This window comes from Tachypleus tridentatus, chromosome 13 (assembly GCF_004210375.1).
Source record: "Tachypleus tridentatus isolate NWPU-2018 chromosome 13, ASM421037v1, whole genome shotgun sequence".
Taxonomy (NCBI): domain Eukaryota; kingdom Metazoa; phylum Arthropoda; class Merostomata; order Xiphosura; family Limulidae; genus Tachypleus; species Tachypleus tridentatus.
In genome coordinates, this window is record NC_134837.1 from 197,121,095 (window position 1) to 197,143,081 (window position 21,987).

The window sequence follows — 21,987 nt, forward strand, 5'->3', positions numbered from 1 at the left end:
AGTCCAATATCTGAACAAACTGTAAGAACTTTCTGGATAAAATATATATAAAAAGCTCTTTCGACTTAAAGAGATAACTCATTATATGAGCCATAACAGTGGTTGGCCTGTTTAATATATGGTTTATTATAAATGATTTGCTGACGTTGAAGCCTTGATTCCTTTGTGTGTGTTTTTGGTTTTTGTACTTAACTATTTAACAGTTTCAAATGTTTTCATTTATAACTTTTCTGCTTGTATTCTATCATTTTGATTATTATTCAGTAAATTCTGATTCTAGTATTTAGTTATTTTTATTTATTTTTTCGTTTTAACTATATATACTAATACTGAAACAGTATTATATTATTTTTTATATTGTTACTAGTATAAAAACCTGTAAAAAATGACAGAAAACCATTACTGAATGAATTAACGAAAATTATAGAATTTAACTTAAAACAAATTTGTCTGCACCTCCAAAATACACCTACTCTTTATATGCTTTATCAGTCTCGACGTAATTATTTAATTTTATATGTTTAGTAAAAACTGCGTGGAAAATATTATATGTTATCGTTAACAAAAGTATGTGTGAACTCAGAAAGTGACTTAAATGGCACTCTTCAGCCTTTTCACTGTATTCTAGGTCAGAAGTAGAAAACGTAGTGCGGATATTTTGACTCAAATTTTTAACTCTTTCGACTGTACAAAAAATAAACGATACTTGGCAGCAGGGGCGTATATCCTGGGGGGGATGGAGGGTATACATCCCCCTTCATTTTAGGTGGGGGGTATGGTGCAAACAATCATCCCCCCTACAGTTGGGTCTGTTGAATTGTTTTATTGCATCACAGGCTTACAAATTGTGTGTTTGTTCTTGTGATTCTCGAGTTCTTACCAATCGAATTACATGATTAGCCCTAGATGTAGGCTTTTTCAGTAGCCGAAATGTACATCTTTAATATAGGCGTGCTTCTAAGCTTTTCGATCTAAGCGATAGTTCGTAAGTATCAGTCAGTAGACCCAAGTATACACGCAAGTATCGTGGCAACAAGATTACTATGTGACTGCATGTTTACAGCTTTCAGGTTTACGTAATCAGAGATTACTAATTTGCAAATTGAACAGTCCACATAAGTGGTTGCAAAAATCTTTCCCCCCATCGGGTGTAAAAAATATACGTCTCTGCTTGGCAGTAATAAATATTTATCTTTTTATGTTTAAGGTCAAGTAGATAATATATGTGTCAAAATACCAAAAGAATATTTTGAACATTTATTCGCCACTTTAAACTTTTTAAACACTGACTTTATAACGTCAAACTAGATGTAGTCTAATTTAAGCATTAGTCCTAATACATAAACGTAACTTAAGACTTAGCTGAAGTATTACGTAGTACATTTAATTTGCTTTTGGCTACAACTCAATGCAATAATACTTTTGAATTGAACTTTTTGCTGTTATATCACAGAAGTTATAAAAAAAACAAATATTTCTAACAAATCAACAAGAATATTAAATACTCAACATAAACACTATAGTTCGTCTAAGAACAATCGAGTGATAGTTTTGTTGCTAAGCGACAGTGTATTCTGTTGAGCATTACCTAAAAATGAAAGCTTTCGCTACAGAATGATAAAGAGAATAAATCTTTTTTAGTCGGGATAAATTTAAAATATTTTGTTTTAACCTTTGTTTTTCCTGGTTTTCTAGTGACTTTTATACGAATATCAACCCAACTTATTTCTTACCTCTAGCGTGTCCTTCCTTTCACACATTGTTTTGTCACGTACTATTGTGTCTTGTCGGTATATTTTGTTGTTCTATTTTATGTGAGGTGTAGGTACAAAAAGAGTAGACAATTAAGCCTTACGAAGGCTGAAACGTTGGTTTTAAGAATATTTTTTCTGGATTTTATGGTCGTGGTTTTTTAAACGAATTATTAGTATTTTTAATCTACAAAGTTAGTACTCATGAAACTGTATTGCAGAATTAAATAAATAGATTATTAGCTTGTAATATTTGTGCCTTTCATCTATAACTGCACAATTAGTGTTTTTGGATCCGTACTGTACTATTAGATGAATAAATTGTTAGATTAAAATAGTAATATTTTTCATATGTAATTCTACAGTTAGTGCCCTTCGATCTGTATTGTAAGCAATAGCTAAAAATATTAGTAGATTGGAGTAGTATGTAATTATAATGGTGAAATTAAGATAGAAAAAAAATGTTACCAAATTCTATAATGATTTTTTCTGCAGATTCGTTACTTGTATTTGTTTTTTTTTTATAATCTTAATTTTCATTAAATTAACTGTTCTCTTAGCTTTTGTTTGTTTGTTTTCAGTGAAGAGATAGAACGTTCAGTACAATCGCTGATTCTGTCCACGGACTTGTCACTGCAACAGGACTTTCTCATTAGCTTCAAGGTTAGGCTATAAATAAGGGAATTCACCACCAGGAGCATGATAAATATTTCTATAAAATTTAGAATTTTATTCCATTCTACATTTATTACAAATATACAGTTTCTTTTTTAATTTTTTCCCCCATTCCATGGTTAGTTTATTAGGACACTCAAACCCGCGACACTACAAACATGCGCCCTCTTTCATCTTTCAATCCCACTCGTTCTTAAGAGTATCTCAAGAGTCGGCGGTAGCTGATGATGACTAACTGCTAAATTAGAAACGGCCTAGAGTGGATAGCCCTCATATAACTTTGGGCGACACTGAAAAAAAACAATAAACCAAAATTACATGTTTTTTGCGACGATTTAAACTTTGACTTATTTGATAACATTTTGTTCATCAAAAATTCAAGTCCATCAGTTGTTTTAAAATATATTTATTAAAATAAGGATGTTTGAATTTGGCTGAAAATTCTATTTAAAAATACTTTCTTCTTCAGAACGCAGTAGTTAAAGTTGATTTAAAAACAAAATATCTCATAGCTCCAAATCAATTATGATTGTGATGTAGGATAGTTCTATAAACCACAATCCAAACTCTTCTTTAATTATGATTTTAGTAGCTTTTAAAATGCTTAAAACGTGCTGAATGTTTAAAGACATTAAACATGTGATTTGTTTGTTGGTTATTAGGTAATATTCTGCCTTCCTCAGGTAAATCAATCTCACAGTATTTAATACTATCACAGTTACATACTTAAAATTTAGTAGGTTTACGAAACTCTAAAATATTTACAGTAAAAATGCGGATTTTGCAAGTTGTACTTTTGTGTAAACGATAGGAAAACCGTAATAAAATGCTTTATTATACAGAGAAAATTCGTGTGAATACAAAACACACTATATTCAATGTATATCTCTTTATATATATATTTATTTCGGTATATTCTTTCTTATTTACTTCTTTCAATAGATGTAAAGAGATATAAATATTATTTTCTCTCGTTTTTAATAATATCGTTTGTGGAACTGTAAGTGATTAAACAGTTGTAGTCTTCAATGTTATCTTAGTATAAATAGTGAGATAGTAACATCTTCATGTTGTGGTTTAGTAATTCTTGCACCTTTTCAAATGTTGAATATTTTCATAACTTTGGACTAAAAGATTATTTTGTGAAAATTAAAAATAATAAAGACCTGAATAAGTATTTAATGATATATTGCATTGTTATTTTCAGTGCAATTTGGAGAATGATTCTGTATCCCCCAAGTAGACATGCGATAAAAGTAAATTAATATATGTATAAAGTAGACATAACACGAGTTAAGTCTTATGTGATATTGTGATCTCTTGATTCTTTAATACAGTCTCTATAAGAATAATCCAAGTTTGCTTCTTTTGATATAACTAAATATATTATCTGTAGTTATATTTCCAGTTTTGGAAAATATATTTCTTATATATTTCTTAGAAATCCATGGATGAAATTTCTTTAGACCTGAACAAAAAAGAAAAAAGACATTTTGTTCTTCAGGTATGTAAGACTCAATGTTGGAAGTGATTATATATTCTTTGTATCATAATAATTTTGTATGTTAATCAGTGGAGTGTTTAGGTAAGGGCTAGAAAAGCCTCAGCCCCAGGTTCCGTGGTCTTAATGGGAGCCCTTTGATAATTTTATTATATGTAAAACTACATGGGATGTACCGTTACATTATAATGTCCCCACAGCTGAAAAGGCGAGCAGGTTTGGTGCGATGGGGATTCGAACCCGCGATCTACAGATTATGAGTTAAACGCCTTAACCCACCTGGCCTTGCCGGGCCTAAGTAAGATTTTATAGTACAGGATACTGACAACAATTTAAGTAGGATTTTAAAGTACAGGATGCAGAACACATAAAGTAGTATTTTAAAGTAAAGGATACACATCAATTCAAGCTGGTATTTAAAGTAAAGGATACTGAGGATAAAGAGCGAGCATGTTTGATGTGACAGAGACTCAAACCTACGATTCTCAGATTGCGAGTAAAGTGCCCTAACCACCTTGCCTTGTCGGACCTGTTTTGTATAGTTACACTTATAATAAGTAATGCATACGAGTTAAGATTAAATTTATTATATGTTGCATGCCCGCAGTGGCTCAGCGTCAAATTTGAGGGCTTATGATGCTAAATAATTAGTGTTAATACCTATTGTGGGCAAAATATTCTGTAGTTAACGAAAAACAAATTACATTGTATACTGTACCACTTTGTAAGTCTTTTTCAGATTCCAAAGCCACTGTACATATACAATTAACTACAGTCTACATTATAATTTGTAACTTTGTGTTATTATTTTCAACGTTCGTCTTCCAACTTTTGGTTCGATTTCCTTAGTTTACATATTATACTGTATATATAGTAAAGGAACTTCGAAGTTGAAGATGTTATTTCTTGTACGTGTGACCGAAAAGTGAAAAGTAATTTGTCATGAAGAACAAGTTATTTTCTTTCGCTTGAACATTTTGTTTCTTTATGCCCATCTAGGTTGCGTTGAAGTGTGCTGATTTGTGTAATCCATGCAGGCCTTGGCCTATCAGCAAACAGTGGAGTTACCAAGTGTGTGAGGAGTTATTTAAACAAGGTAAGTTTAGGGATTTGTAAAGTTACATTAAAGGTAACATTTACGAACGTGTGTATAATTACACTAATAGGTGATAGTTTAGGTAGTGTTGTAATTATATTAACAGATGATGGTTTAGGACACTTGTATCATTACATTACCAGGGTAAGAGATAAATATAACTTACTATTACATTATTTAGTGTGATTTTGGAAGCTTTGTCAAGGTCAAGCTCTTTGACCCCAGTTTTACCCTGTCCAAAATGAGAATTGGTCAGGTCACACTGATAAGTAGTAAACTGATTGCAGAGAGAGAGAAAACTGTTAGTATTGAAGTTATTTCAGTTATGTAACACGACATTTCATCATGTTATTCTTCATAAATATTTTAACAACTGGTCATGCAACCGATGTCTGAATACATTATTAGAAAAAAAGTCGTTTAAGTTGTTATTGCACTTTTGATTGGTTATATTACAGAAGAAAGAAAAGTGTTACTGATGAAAACAGTAATTTAACCTCATTTAGCACTGGCCTTTGTCAAGATTCTTCATGGTTTTTCAGTAGGAGGTGGCCAGAACAAGGTATGACGTAATTCCAAGTCCCACCTTCACAAGTTGGACGTTTTAACCTTGTAGTATATTGTGCAATAGTTATTAACAACACCTACGGCTTTCTCGGTGTGTGTTCATAGATAGCACATACAGATAAAGAGAGAACTTCATTTCTTACACCAGTGATACTTGTACTGAGTTATGCAGTCTTGTATTGTCTTGTCTTGGAAATGCAATGGAAACGGAAATAAACATGACCCGTTTCTTAGAATGTAACTTTGGATAATATTTCATGAGGGTGGGTGGTAAGCTAGTACACCTAACATTCAGTGAAACATAACACAGTTGTTCCCCGCTAGTACAGCGATATGTCTACGGATTTACAACGCTAAAATTAGGTGTTCGATTCCCCTTGGTGGGTTTAGCAGATAGCCCGATGTGGCTTTGCTATAAGAAAACACACACACATGACACAATCTTTTCGATTTTTTTTTCAACTGAAGTTTGTCAGAAGTGAGTTCCAAATGTTATTTAATGGATAAACTTTCATCTGTTACTATATAGTGCGCAGAAAAGGTAAAAACTATTGAAAACATGGAATCACTAGTATTATCAAAAGTGGTAGGTTAAATGTTACTAATATATGTACTGTGAAAGATTCCAACTTTATTTTTTTTATGTATGTCTGCTGTACTCTAATAAGAATTGTAACACGTGTTGGGAAAGACATGATTTTCGTCTGGTTGAAAAAGAAGAAAAGTATTCTCGTTTGTTAGTTAGCTAAAAAAAGTTTTGTGGCTTTGAAATTATTTTTGTTTGTCCTCGTTACTAAGACCTGAATGAAAAAATTATAAATTATCGTTTGCATTGTTATAACAAATGAGAAGCCACTTACGTATTGATAAAGCAACTTATATTTAGCCAGACTATTGAAGGAGAAGCCACTCAGATATTAATAAACCACCTTATATCTAGCCAGATTATTAAATTAAAACCTACTTGGGTATTAATAAAGCAACTTATACCTGGCCAGATTAGTAAATGAAAAGCCACTTGGGTATTAATAAACCAGCTTATATCTAGCCAGATTATTACAGGAGAGGCTACTTAGATATCAATAAAGCAGCTTATATCTAGTCAGATTATTACAGGAGAAGTCACTTAAATATTAATAAAGCAGTTCATATCCAGCCAGATTATGAAAGGAGAAGCCACTTAGGTATTAATAAAGCAGCTTATATCTAGCCAGATTATTACAGGAGAGGCTACTTAGATATCAATAAGGCAGCTTATATCTAGTCAGATTATTACAGGAGAAGTCACTTAAATATTAATAAAGCAGTTCATATCCAGCCAGATTATGAAAGGAGAAGCCACTTAGGTATTAATAAAGCAGCTTATACCAAGCCAGATTAGTAAATGTGAATCCACTTAGGTATTAATAAAGCAGCTTATACCTAGCCAGATTAATAAAGGAGAAACTACTTACGTATTGGTAAAGAAACTTATATCTAGCCAGATTAGTAAATGAAAAGCCACTTGGGTATTAATAAAGCAACTTACATCTAACCAGATTACTAAATGAAAAGCCACTTAGGTATTAATAAAGCAGCTTACATCTAACCAGATTACTAAATGAAAAGCCACTTCTTAACAACACCAAAACCTGAATTTCGATTCCCCGCGGTGGACAGAGCATTACATGTCCCCTTGTGTAGCTTTGTGTTTGAACATCAGAAAACCCAACTTAAGCTCAAATCAACTGCACAGTTAGTGCAAGTGGCAAGTAAAAGCTGTTAATGAACGTTCTTTCTAAGCAAGACTGACTTTCACTTAATAATGCTGTAACTAATTGTAAAATTCTGGTTAAAATGCAAGTTATTTCATGGTTATAATTCACTTGTTTGTTTCTCTTTACTATTCGGTAAAAGGAAACAAATTTTTGTTTCGTAAAATTTTGTGAATGATATAAATAATTTATAGATATATTGGTTTATCTATTGTTGGAAGAGTTTGTTTGTTTTAGCGCAAACTATACAATGAGCTAGCTGCGCTCTGTCCACCAGGGGGAGCCTAACCTCTTGGATTTTAGTTTTGAAAAAATTGATTTAATAAACAATATAATTATTGACATGGAATTCGGATGTTTGTGCTAAAACTCGTATTTTCACTATTTCAATGATAACTTTTACGTGACTGTCTTGTTTGTTACAGGCGATGTTGAGACAGAACTGTGCCTTCCTGTAACTCCAATATGTGACCGCACCAGAACATCCGTTGCAAGGATACAGAGTGGTGAGAAATAATTTTGTGCGTTGTTAAATAATTCCGTTGCTAGTCTACAGTGTGTTGGGAGGCATCATTCTTGGTCACTGTATGTTTCTCGTTAACCCAATCATTTAATTGCTCTGCAACGTAAAATGAACTCACAAACTCCACTTCTAAGATATACCGTGAAGCAATTTTTTCTTAAAAATATTGTCCTTAACTTAAAGTTTCATAAACTGTTTGGTATATTTATGAGACATTATAAATTCATTTGTAACATAATATCAGTTCTATGGTCACGAGTGTTTCTGTGTGTGTGTGAGTGTGAGCGGGTGGGTGTCGAAGGGGCAGGGGTTTTCTAAGTGCTTATTCTAAAGACAGAGATTTCGTCCATTTGTTACAGTGTATCATAATGTTTTTGTTATTAAATTCTAAAGCAGGAAATCCGCAAGTATTTTAAGTAACTATGAAGACGCAAAAGGCCGTTATCAAAAATTAATTTATCTGTCTCAAAATCTTGAGTAAGTTAAATTTGACCAGAGACTTCTCATTTAATTTACCTACTCACACATGTTCGTTTTAAATACGTAAACTAAAATTAGCTTCATTGTATATTGTTTTTGTTCTCTTACATTTTTTAGATTTTTTACGTTACGTCGTGTCGCCACTGTTCGTGATGTGGCACCAGTTTCTAAAGAGTTCTTTGTCTCAAGAGTTGATGCGAAACCTTCGCAGTAATCAAGCTCGCTGGAATGAACAGTTGCAGCGGGAACTTGCAGAACTGGACGACATGAGCTCAATGATGGGTATAGCCGCAATGGCTAGTGACGAATTTGCACCTTTGGCCTCCGAGGAAGAGGACAGTCTTGAGGACTGTGTTAGTCTATACAACGAGGGTTTCCTGGTCGTTCATTCTTCAAACACATCATTAGGTCGTAGGCACAGTGAGCCATTGAGAAATATCATTTCATTACCAGGGACCGCGTTTCGTAGAGAGAGTTATCCACAATCTCTGGTCTCCCACTTCAATGGCACCAGGATTCCACCTCACCTTCGATACAGTGCCAACCTCTCGTCAGAAGTAGCACCCTCTACACTACTACAGTCTAGAACTAGTATCGTTTCCTTATCGAGCCCATTAAGGTCTTTGGCATCACGAAGGCTAGAAGATGAAGTAGCCAATGGTCGAACGCGTGTGTCACAACAAAACACTCTTCCATCTACTTCTTGTAAAAGTTCGTCACCTCTGACCAACAAAGAAGCTGTCCAATCACAAAACATATGTCTTCGGAACCTAGTAAGAACATCGTATTCTCCAAACGAACGAACCTTCTTTTCCAACAATAGCTCAGAAACAGACTGTGATAATAAATGTTCCGGCCTTTCGACAGCGTCGTGCCCAATTGAAAGCAATAATGAATTTCCAGATAGCGAATACTCTAGAATGAAAACATCAGACCTTCATAACGTTAACAAACTGTCCCTTTCTAGAACGTTGTTTTCGCAAGAAACACCCAAGAACTGTAGTTTGTTAGAAACGTAACCAAATGAATTTCATTTAATATTGAACCCCATGACATTCCAAAATAAAAAAGTTGATACACGTGTTTACATATGCAGTGCACTCGAGCATAGATAACTATTTCCCACGATACATACAGTACGTTTTTTAATTCAGGGGCTACTATTACCTCAGATAAGCTACAAGTACTGTAAATGCCATGCCTTTTTATTGTGAACAGCTTAGTTCAAAGAAGTATGAAAAACAACGACAACCATAATTTAGAACTTATAAAATATTCAGAATTTTCCCTTTAACATGTAGTCTACAAATACAAGAACGACGGTTATTGGTGATTTATAACGAAGATGAGATACCCATGAACTTCTTATTGGTGCCACTTGAAAAAAAAAAAGGATAGTGTAGGTACTGGTAATGAGTGGGCTTGGAGGTACTAGTGGACCAGATAGCTTTTACAGGCTGCAAGCTTCCTAAAATATGTTAGTTGGTTAACATTTGATCTTCCTTATGTAGTTACCAACTTTTTAAGGTTTGTAAGGTTCTCCCTAGTTCGTACAGAAGTTAATTAAACCTTTCCGGTTAACTATACAAAGTAATGAAGGAATTTTGAGGTGAAACGTCAGATAACTAAATTTGTACTCGTTTTGTCTTGCCACAGGATAGAATTGAATCGATGTTAATAAACTCTTTAATGTCAACTACTTTGTACAAATGATAAAAACAAATATGTCTGAATAATATTCGTATGGCGACACCACGTGGTCGAGTGCAAAATAGGCTTACTTGTATGTTAGGCCTACCTTACGTTTGGTCATTGGATTCCAATTTACCACAGTGCATGTAAATGAAAAACTTTAAACCTAAATTATGTTCTTATCATTTTTGCCTTGACACAATTCACAGTGTGTAATAAATTTTTTTTACCAAAACTAATTAAAATTTATAACCAAACAAGTGAAAAATATGAGATTTTATGATCGTAAAATAACTGAAAAACTGTAATATTCCGAGAAAAACATTATGTATGACCTAACGAGATTTCCAAAAGATTAGAGGAATATTTTCTATTATAGCTAAAATATTTTGTGTTTTAGAATTCAGTACTAAGCTTTTGGCTGAGAAAATTCAGGATTCAATCCCTCTTGGCGGACACAGCACAGATAGCTCATCGAACAACTTTTTTGTAAAATAAACAATACCAGTTGTTAAATCCCAACAAGTACATTTTAGTATAGATAGATTAATTTTGTGTTCTGGACATGCACTTTAGGCCTGGCATGGCAGGGAATTCGACTCGTAACCTGAGGGTCGCGGTTTCGAATCCCTATCACACCAAACATGCTTGCCCTTTCAGCCGCGAGGCGTTATAATGTTACGATCAAACCCACATTTCGGAGTTAAAAGAGTAGCCCAAGAATAGTCGGAGAATGGTGATGACTAGCTGCCTTCCCACTAGTTTACATTACTAAATTAAGGACGGCTAGCGCAGATACTCTTCGTGTAGCTTTGCGCGAAATTCAAAAACAAACAAGCAGACACGCACTTTACTTAGGAACCAAAAGCAACAATAAAAAAAAATAAAAAAATAAAGTTGATTTTCTAGAGGGGAGCAACGTAAACTACTGCATAATGTCTAGAATACAGACCAGTGATTGACACTTTTTTTTCGTGAAGAGTTAATTTGTTTCATCACTTTATGCAACCGATTCCTTTCTGTAATTACGAAATCACTCCGTGAACTGCAGTTTAAGTTTGATTGTTTTATTTGTTGTTAAGTACAAAGCTACACTATGAGCTATCTGTGCTGTGCCCATAAAGGGCATCGAAACCTGTTTTTTAAGAACCGTAGACATAGCTAATGGTGATATATAATTGTTCTTTGTAAGAACAATAGATTGATACTTCGTCAGTGTTACGTATTTAAGTAAATAACTGTTTGAAAACCCCAAATATTATCTTCCTTGGTTTAAAATACTTGGATAATTATTGTTTTATTATATGCCATAGCTTTCCCAATAGCATATTTGAAGCTTAGACTTAAATAAACGGAACTGGTGTGTGAACTTAAGGAAATTAATATTGTTAGTTCAGTGTTGCATTAGTACTTTGTCTAATTACTTGTATAGACCACGTGCGATAGTAAAAAGGTAAAGCTTAACCGACACTTAAAAAAAGAATCTGAATATAAAGTGTACACAGTTAATGCAATGAATCATTAATTGATGTGGGTGTTAAACCTTTAGTTGGATTTTGTTTGTTTGTTTGTTTGAAATTCGCACAAATCTACTCGAGGGCTATCTGTGCTAGCCGTCCCTAATTTAGCAGTGTAAGACTAGAGGGAAGGCAGCTAGTCATCACCACCCACCGCCAACTCTTGGGCTACTCTTTTACCAACGAATAGTGGGATTGACCGTCACATTATAACGCCCCCACGGCTGAAAGGGCGAACATGTTTGGCGCGACGGGGATGCGAACCCGCGACCCTCAGATTACGAGTCGCACGCCTTAACACGCTTGGCCATGCCGGGCCCCTTTAGTTGGAATCACTCTATTACGTCTACTAAGTCTATCTGTTGTGTTGAATTGGCATCGTTAACATGCGAGTATTCGTATAACTAGCGATATATGCATCGCAACTGATAATTAATGTTGCTTTTCTTAAGCCTAAAACTTGCGTAGACTCTTAAAACATTATGAATTATTTATTTATATTGTTTCAGGTCTACAAGAGAATATAAAGATACATTTGAAGAAGGAATTCATAAAGCTTATGTTCAACAAGAAAAGCCAACTTATAGAGACGTCACAGTTTTGCCCTGTTTGAAATTAACCTGTTATCACAGAATGTTGTAGAAACCGAAGTTAGTAAGTCCGAAAACTTATAAACTAAAACAGTGCGATACCGTTTCAGATATTTTAGTGTCATATTTGTCCAAAAGGGGTTCTTGGTGTTGGAAGTGATGACATTGTTCCCACTGCCAATCAAGCTTTACCAATTAGTTGCAGATGCGCTCTACCATTTAACATTGGCATGGTTAGAACATGCCGTTTTTACCACTTAAAAATCTTTCAGTAATTTATCTTGCTTTTGATGGTGTATAGAGGATAAAAACATTCAAAGGACCTAATCTATTATCCGCTTTCACACAGATTACAGAGTGGGAGAACTCGTAAACCAGTCTCAACCGTAGATTTTATTGTAAATGTTTAAGTTCATTACTGGGTTTCATTTCGAACAATACTTCACTTTGTAATTAGGTCGACGAGGAAATCATACAGTATTTCACACCACAACTGATTACCGAGAGTTGCTGTCGTCTGCCAAACAATGACTACAATCAAATAAAGGAAAACTTTCTTTGAAGATAGTCCTGTTATCTTGATGCTTGTTGCAACCATCACTCGAATAGTGACTCGAATCCAGTGAAGAACAACTCTCTTTGAAGATAACCTTGTTATCTTGGTGCTGTCATCTGCCAAACAGTGACTTAGAGCCATTAAAAGATTTTTTGAGGGCAGGGCTTTTATCTTGGTCTTTGTGTCAATCATTCACCGTATAATTATTCCAAGTCATCAAAGAGAAAACATATCTTTGAAGGTAGGACTGTTACTTTGGTCCTTGGCTTCTTTCTGATGTAATTTAACGATAACTGTCTACAAAACCCTCCCATTTCGTTATCTAACCCTTCTTTCCACAGTTTTTTTCATTTCGAAAGAGATCAATGACTATTCCATGTGTTCTGTTCTGTTAAAACAGCAAAGCAGGTCAGAGGAAACCTTTCACCCACTTCTTCACTAATCGATTACTACTTTTATTGTTTTTGCAGGACAATTTTTTGGATTTTTTCCCATCAAAATCTTCAGGTTTCTTTATTCAATTTTTATTTCAATCGTCAGTTTAGTGTCATTGTTTTCATACATCTTGCAGGCTAAAGATATACATCTACCAGCGTCAGTTCGTATTGTTCGACTTAAAAATACGAGGTTCAACGCTCATTGGAAGGTATTTATCCCAATAAACAGAATACTTTCCTCTGATTGACATTAATGTTGTTTTTGTTATTTTTATGCAATTTTACACGATACACTGTATAAAGAATCAGCAATACGAACGTAAAATTAAGTTGTTGTTTTTTTCTTCTAAAAGACGCCGATTTTTCTTGCCATTTTCCGTAGACATTCGATTTCATCAAACTGTATCGTAAAATGCTAGATCCATGACAGCAGTGGATACTACGCAACAATAACAAGATTATTGGTTATTAATACATCTTTATAAGGAAAATTTCTCCTTCCCCAAACTATGCAATAAAATTCTTTGTTGGACATTTGCTTTGCAATAAAGTTTTTTGTTGGACATTGTGCTTGTATTACTGTGTTGATTTAGGTAACGAGATTGTAAGAAGAAGCTAAACATAAAGATGGAAATTATGTGAAAGCAAATTATAGTGAAGTATACTGAATGGAAACAATGTTGACAGAACTGTTAAACTGAACTTGTAAAAAGAAAGTAAAATACTGCAATTAAGTATAATTTGTAAAAACGTTGTATAATTGTTTGTTCGTTTTTTGGAATTTCGCGCAAAGCTACACGAGGGCTATCTGCGCTAGCCGTCCCTAATTTAGCAGTGTAAGACTAGAGGGAAGGCAGCTAGTCATCACCACCCACCGCCAACTCTTGGGCTACTCTTTTACCAACGAATAGTGGGACTGACCGTCACATTATAATGCCTCCACGGCTGAAAGGGCGAGCATGTTTGGTGCGACGAGGATTCGAACCCGCGACCCTCAAATTACGAGTCGAATGCCTCAACCAGCCTGTCCATGCCGGGCCAATCTGTATAATAATAATACCAATGGATTCTACGACATCATGTTAAATGCTTACAGCTGTTTGTAAACGGCAAGTATAATTAAACTGTTAACACAAAATTCATTCTTATGTCGCAATCACAGTTTCTCAAGATTAGCATAAAATACTTGCGTTCCGTTGCAGGATCCAAATACCCCCTCAAAATTCAGAGAGGTTCCAGTGCTCAGATAAAGCTCATTCATTATCTTGACTTAGGACTACCCAGAGATTTCCTGACAGTAAGTCCCCGTAGGACGTTGCCCTGTAGTACCTGAGAACATGTGACATATTTGGTCTCGCAAGTTGTTGAATGGGAGTATGAACGTAGTTTCAAATAATTCGCCCCTCAGATCCCGTTGAGGGGAGGGGACACCCACTTTCAAAAAACCTGATTTTTAAGATCGGTTAGTTGGTTTGTCTTTAAACACTAAAACTACACAATAGGGTTGAATTCGATGTTACCGCCTCCGTATCGAAACCAAGTTTTTAACCACCAGTGGGTGACCCTTAAAAGAACGATTAATGCAGTCACTCTATGAAGACTTGTCTCTGCTTTTACTGGGGAATATATTTAACGCGAAAATGGAACAGTTGATTAACTCTCGTTAAATAAGAAGTTGATTAACTGATAACTGCACTTCTGATGGTAAAGAATGTGGTAGAAAAGAGCTCTATAGATCTTCGGGTAAAGGGTTTTAATTCTGATGACGAGGAACCTACTTTTAGACGAATAAAGATTGGAGACTACTTTAATGAATAACGAAGGAAACTTTATTACAAATTTAACCTGGTAGCAAATGTACGAAGTCTCAACACTGTTCTTTTTCCATTCAAACTTCTCCAGACTTGGTTTCAGGTGAAGGACTTTGAAATTGGTATTTTTATCTTTGAGCATTAATCTCAAATTACTGTTGGACAAGACTCGGCATAGCCAGGTGGGTTAAGGCATTCGACTCGTAATCTGAGGGTCGCGGGTTCGAATTCCCGTCGCACCAAACATGCTCGCCATTTCAGCCGTGGGAGCGTTATAAAGTGACGGTCAATCCCAATATTCGTTGATAAAAGAGTAGTCCAAGAGTTGGCGGTGGGTGGTGATGACTAACTGCTTTCTCTCTAGTCATATACTGCTAAATTAGGGATAGCTATTGCAGAGAGCCCTCGTTGCTTTGCGCGAAATTCCAAATCAAACATACTGTTGGACAACACAAATATATCAGTAGGATGAAATATAGCCTTCACCTTCGTGCATTAATTATACTGAATTAATTTTCTAGTAACAGATACCAGTAGTCATAATTACATAATAAAAGTAAATAACATTTTTGGGGATTCAAAATCTTCACATTCTTTGTCACGGCGAGTTTCAAGTAATCGTAATGATATTTACAGATTTACCCATTTAGTCTAAAGGTTATTTTCTGGAAGATCAGTTATTCTGTTTCGTAAGTAGAAATATTATTTTTAATTATCCGTAGCGCCAGTGCATTAGATCCGTGAGTGATGTATTTATGACATCATATCTGCACCCTGAGAATGGAGGAAAACAAAAGTTCACCGTAACGGGAAACGGAGGCGAAAAGGGAAAATCGTGACCCCTATTGCAAATCTACGTGTACATAGGACAAAATTTTCGCAAAGTTGGGGATTGCATAATAAAAAGGGTTTTCCTGTATTATATAAGCAAGAATTATATTATAGTTTGAGAAGAAAAGAATGCAATGAACTGGTTATTAAATTGCCAAGATACAGAGTTACGTCATGCCTTCCAAAGATAAACGAAGAATAAAACTTCAAATGATTACACAGGCCCAGGATATTTATTGTCTCGTAAGGTTTTCATGTTCTATCGAAATTCCCGTACGCTGAATCAAAAATAATATCCACTTTTGGCCATTACGTACAGATTTTTCACAAAACGTCATATGTACTTTTACATAAGTGAATCATTTACATCGAAATCGGTTTTCATTTTGTTATGTTTTAAAATGTCGATACCTCCTGTCTATAGATTTCTATAGGCCAATCTTGTCGCTCTTTATACAGCTCAAACATAATAGTAAAATATGTTCATTATGGTAAGTGGAAAAATTTGATCTAAACAGATTTTTTCTTCCTGATTTGTTAAAAATACATGTGCGATAGGAACAAAATATTTTCGAACTCTGCGTAGCTGATTTATGAAAAATCTGTTATTAAAACCAAAACAATTTTTATGAAGTTTGAATTCGCAGGTCTGTGTTATTATTGTACCAGAGTATTGTGCTGTTTAGAACTGGCTGAAATAAAACAAAGGGAAATCTTCAATAGCAGCGATGCTTGAAATTCTTTTAGGCAAGATTACACTAAAATAATGTATAAGACATTCCCCCACCCCTTTTATTAATTGTTTTTGTGCGCTGACAATACCAAGCGTAGAGAGCGTGTATTCCTGACTCGATTTTACTACTCATCAGGATCTTTACCATTCTGCCCTCAAGCTGAAAGTCTTTTAGGTAGGATTAGAGTAGATTAATCTATCAGACTTTGGGCATCGTCAAATACATCAATTAAAAATGTTTTACTTCCTGAACCCAAAACTATAATTGGATCTCAAATCGGTCAAGAGATGGCGAAGCTATGAGTTAAAAGCTTGTTTTTTTTTTGGGAATTTCGCACAAAGCTACTCGAGGGCTATCTGTGCTAGCCGTCCCTAATTTTGCAGTGCAAGACTAGAGGGAAGGCAGCTAGTCATCACCACCCACCGCCAACTCTTGGGCGACTCTTTTACCAACGAATAGTGGGATTGACCGTCACATTATAACGCCCCTCGGCTGAAAGGGCGAGCATGTTTGGCACGACGGGGATGCGAACCCGCGACCCTCGGATTACGAGACGCACGCCTTACGCGCTTGGCCATGCCAGGCGTTAAAAGCTTGTACTTAAAAATTTTAGAGCCGTTTTATGAGCTACGATGGCGCGTCTAAAAAAAACATGAACTACGAACTAATAGAAAATATATAAAACTGTAGTTTACGTAAATCTAGAATTCGCACAGATAAATCGAAAATATATATATATGTAATAAATTATGTAGAAACACTGTAAATTCTGAGATGTAATTACGCTCACTGCCAGCTTCAGCTGTTTTTAACTGAAGGAGGTGGTAGGGACAGTGAGATGTGTAATGAGGCCTACTAGATTAAAGGATGGCGTTTGCTTCAGAGGGCTAGTTCCCCTTTCCAACGCCATTCCTTGTTGGGGTACATCCTTACCAATAAATTAAGAGGAATCCTCAATAAATATTCGCTGTATTGTCGGTTCTATAGTCATGTAGACATGGGTATGGAAGCCCTGAAAGATGTCGACGTCTTGTTATATGATCTGATTGATTTAAGAGAGGGGGGGACAACAACACGTGTTTTGTAGTACTGATACCTTTGATAAGATCGAAATGATATAAAAATGAAGGTTATTAAATTAAAATGAATACGGGTCAGACCCATTTCTGCTGTACGCTTACAGGTCAATATTAAAACGAAACCAATTTTCTTAAAATCCTGTTATATCTTCGGAATATCGCTTTGTAACCATTCACTAGACTAAGACAAGAGACTGTGATATGTTTAACATACCCTAATATTTTATGATTGCTTGATTGATTTTTTTTTTTAATTAAGCACAAAGCTATGCCCACCACGGCTATCGAAACCCGGTTTCTAGAGGTGGGAAATGAATTTAGATAGTTCAATGATTAAGTAATTATAGAAATGTGTGGGTTTGATTGGTTTGAGGGCTATCTGTGCTAGCCGTACTTAATTTAACAGTGTAAGGTAGCTGGACATCACCACCCACCGCCAACTCTTGGGGTACTCTTTTACCAACAAATAGTGGTACTTATCATCATATAATAACACCCCCACGGCTGAAAGGGCGAACATGTTTTGTGTGACAAGGATTTGAACCTGCGACCCTCTGATACGTGTGGGTTTGATCTTGAAAACGAAAACTTAAACACACGTGACACATTATTGCCATGTTAAGGAAGAGTGTTTGAGGTAATATGGTGTATAACACCTTTTAATTTTCCAAAGTAACTTTATCAGCAAAAATAAATATTCTTGTTTATTATTATATTAATATAAAGCAGCATGAGGGAAAGAACCAAATATAAAACCTGATCATTGTAAAATAAATATTGAATTTTTTTTCTAATTTCCTAAGATATTATAAAAAAAATATTATCTACCTGGTTTTATAAAGTTATTCAAAAGTGTAACAGTCCTACATAGAATGTTTTAGTATGAAACAATATATCCAAGTTCATTATTAGTCTTTTTTTTAATTGGGTAATTTTCTTAACAAGCATAGATTATAAAAAATTACTCATGTTTCACTGGAAATGTTTAATGTTTATGTATTGTTTTATTTCAAGAGACTCGACATGGCCGGGTAGTTAGGGCGCTCGATTCGAGGGTTTGAGTCCCTATCACACTAAACATGATATCTCTTTCACTCGATACGATGTTCAATCCCAATACTAGTTAGTAACTGAGTAGCTCAAGAGCTGGCCGTGGGTGGTGATGACTAGCTGCCTTCCCTCTTGTCTTACATTGCTAAATTAGGAATGGCTGTAGCTCTGCGCGAATTTCAAAAAACGAACAAACGTTTCAAGAGGTCCCCAATGGCACAGCGGAATGTCTGTGGTCTTACACTACTATAAATCGGTTTCTGGTACTCATGGTGGACAGAGCACAGATAGCCCATTGTGTAGCTTTGTGCTTAACTACAAAGAAAACAAATATTTCAAGAGATACGTTTCAATATTTGTTTATTGTAAGATATTTTGACTGATGGTTAGTTCTAGGAGGATGAAACCGATGTAAATATTTTCAGTTTTGTATCAAAATATTAAGTAATACGAAATGTTATATTACTCTTGTAGTCATACGCATTATTTACCGCTGTATTGTAATTACAACATTCACTGTTCACACTGAATCCGCAACGTAGAGAAAAAATAATAATTGATAACTGACATCAAACACATAATATCATGCTGAATGTCACTTTGTAAGTGGTTCCTGATACTCGAACTTTGTTTTCATCCAAGCATGTATGGTTTAATAATACTCACAAAAGACATTAATAGATTATTGTTTTTAAGGACTTTTCACTAAATTAAATCTTTATGTTTGCTATCTGTCCCTGTACTATACTAGTCTTTGACGCACAACGATAAAGCACGTGGACTATTGATTGTTTAAACTGCCCTCTGTGTAATGTAACTTCATTTATGTGAAAGCCAGAGAAATCACGGACAGGCATAGAAAAAAGTATGTGATTGAATTTAATTTCGTTACAATGTTGTCCTTTGGAACTAAAATAATGCCTCATATAATTATATTGTTGTATTTGATGTAACAATCTTTTTTATTTTTTTTTCTCATATTTCGCATTCATTGTCACTTCCACACTCATAAAATTGTAAACTTTTTGTTAGGAATAAATTTTGAAAATAAAATTGGAATTACAAAAATTATTTATTGTTAAATCAGTATTTAAAAATATTAACAGTAAAAGGTACTATTATTATACGTTATAAACAATATAGCTTTTAATATGCTCTTTTCATGTTCATGAATTATGTCGCTGATATTAAACAATGTCTTTTTGTGTTTCTGAAATTTATAAAAAGGGACGAATAAGTGTTGAAGAAATTCAGTGAGAAATGGGGAAACAAATTCAATGTTCTAGAGGAGTAATTTCAGTTGATTTACATGGGGAAATATAGAACAATGTATGTGTTTGGACTTGAAGCACTTAGAGCCTGGTAAGTTGGGAAGAGCCATTACTTTTAAACCATCCCCGAGTTTAGCTGTAACTTGAGATTTCTTTGTTTAGGAAATGACAGCCAATTACAGTTTATGGCAAAAACACATTTTATATGTTTGGCTTGGTTTGAATTTCGCGTAAAGCCACACGAGGGTTATCTGCGCTAGCCGTCCCTAATTTTGCAATGTGAGACTAGAGGGAAGGTAGCTAGTCATCACTACCCACCGCCAACTCTTAAGCTATTCTTTTACCAATGAATAGTGGAATTGACCGTCACATTAAAGATAAAAGGGCAATCATATTTGGTGTGACGGGTATTTGAACTTGCAACCCTCAGATTATGAGTTCAGTGCCTTAACCACCTGGCCATATATAATTTGATATTATACAGCAGGTATTAAACAGAATATCAAGGAGTCAGTTTAAACCAATTTTATATTGTTTTGTTGAGAGTAAAATTTTAGAAATTAAACTAAATAAAACAAATATACGTTCCTTAACAATAAGTAATATTAGTTTACACATTTTGACCTGGGCCTGGCATGGCCTAGCGCGTTAAGGCGTGCGCTTCGTAATCTGAGGGTCGCGGGTTCGCGCCCAAGTCGTGCCAAACATGCTTGCCCTCCCAGCCGTGGGGAAGTTATAATGTGACGGTCAATCCCACTATTCGTTGGTAAAAGAGTAGCCCAAGAGTTGGCGGTGGGTGGTGATGACTAGCTGCCTTCCTTCTAGTCTTACACTGCTAAATTAGGGACGGCTAGCACAGATAACCCTCGAATAGCTTTGTGCGAAATTCCAAAACAAAACATTTTGACCTGTCAATATGTGTGTTTTTCCAGAGAAGGTCTTTAGGAGTTATGAACACTGTTGTGGGGCCATCTAACAATATTTAAACTCACTTCCCCAGATATTACATGAAATGATTGTGAATTACTGTATCGTATACTAAGAAATTGATGAACTGCCTCACTATACGATTTAATACACTAATCATGCAATTTCTTCTGTCGTTTTCACGAGTTCTGTAGAAGCGTAAACAAGATGGAATCCTCAGTAGTCGCGGAACTATAAACTCCTTTAAGTAGAGTAAGAGTAAATTAATCCATGTGACATTTTTAAACGTTTTTATAATCTATTACTTTCGAACGTAAACAATGGCATGTGTATACCCAGTATGATTTAATGTCAGGCGTATGGCATGTGTATACCCAGTATGATTTTATTTCTCATCAGAACTTCTTCTAGCCTACCCTCAAATTGAGAATCTTTTAGGCGGTAGATACTAGAGTAAATTAATCTGAGATATTAGGCGTAGTCAAATATACCAATCGAAAGGGTTTGACTTTCTGAGTCAAAAACTATAATTAGATCTCTAATAGGTTAAAACATGATGGAGCTATGAGCTAAAACTTTGTACTTGAAAAACATCAAGAAACAAAATTCAAATTTGTTTTATAAACCACTATGCCGCATCTAAAACGTTTCTTCTGTTACAACCATTATAGTAAAAAAAAAAATCGATTTAGTTTTCTATTAAAATGGAAACTACCTGATCATATTTAAACCATTTTATACGTATTTTCAAAGCTGTGTTTAGTTACTGATTACTTAAATTACATCACATGACATTATAAGAAAGCTGTAGCCAAGACATTTTCTAATAAAAGTAAGTCGGAAATAAAATCACAAGAAAAACAATACATAGATAATATATTATGATTGAGTTTATTAGTAATCAGCAGGCTTATTATGCTAAAATCCGGGTTTTGATATTCGTGATGGCACAGCACAAATAGCCCATTATGAAGCTTTGAGCTTAATAACTATCAGATCAGTCTTTACTCACAAGAGATGATAGATCTTTTAGCAGATAGAAACTATATTTAAGATAAGTAGAAAAAGTTTACAAGTACAGTGTTTACAAGCAAGGCTTGTCGGAGCGATACAAGTTCGATGATGTGATTAATAAAGGGGCAGCA

At 34.8% G+C, this 21,987-nt stretch overlaps 1 protein-coding gene across 8 annotated transcripts in view; it reads left to right on the plus strand.

Annotated features, from left to right (window-relative positions):
- LOC143236967 (high affinity 3',5'-cyclic-AMP phosphodiesterase 7A-like) overlaps window positions 1-13,704 on the plus strand; it is a 107,007-nt gene extending 93,303 nt beyond the window's left edge. For 5 of the 8 annotated variants that reach the window (XM_076475709.1, XM_076475706.1, XM_076475705.1 and 2 more), the window contains 5 exons: window positions 2,333-2,414; window positions 3,868-3,930; window positions 4,927-5,023; window positions 7,770-7,850; window positions 8,465-11,418. In XM_076475709.1, coding sequence (XP_076331824.1) covers window positions 2,333-2,414; window positions 3,868-3,930; window positions 4,927-5,023; window positions 7,770-7,850; window positions 8,465-9,366 — 1,225 coding nt within the window. In that variant the 3' untranslated portion in view covers window positions 9,367-11,418. Of the gene's footprint in view, window positions 1-2,332; window positions 2,415-3,867; window positions 3,931-4,926; window positions 5,024-7,769; window positions 7,851-8,464; window positions 11,419-12,065 lie in introns of those variants that run through there. The other 3 variants (XR_013019824.1, XR_013019823.1, XM_076475708.1) reach the window with 3 other exon arrangements.
- Window positions 13,705-21,987: the final 8,283 nt, after the last annotated feature.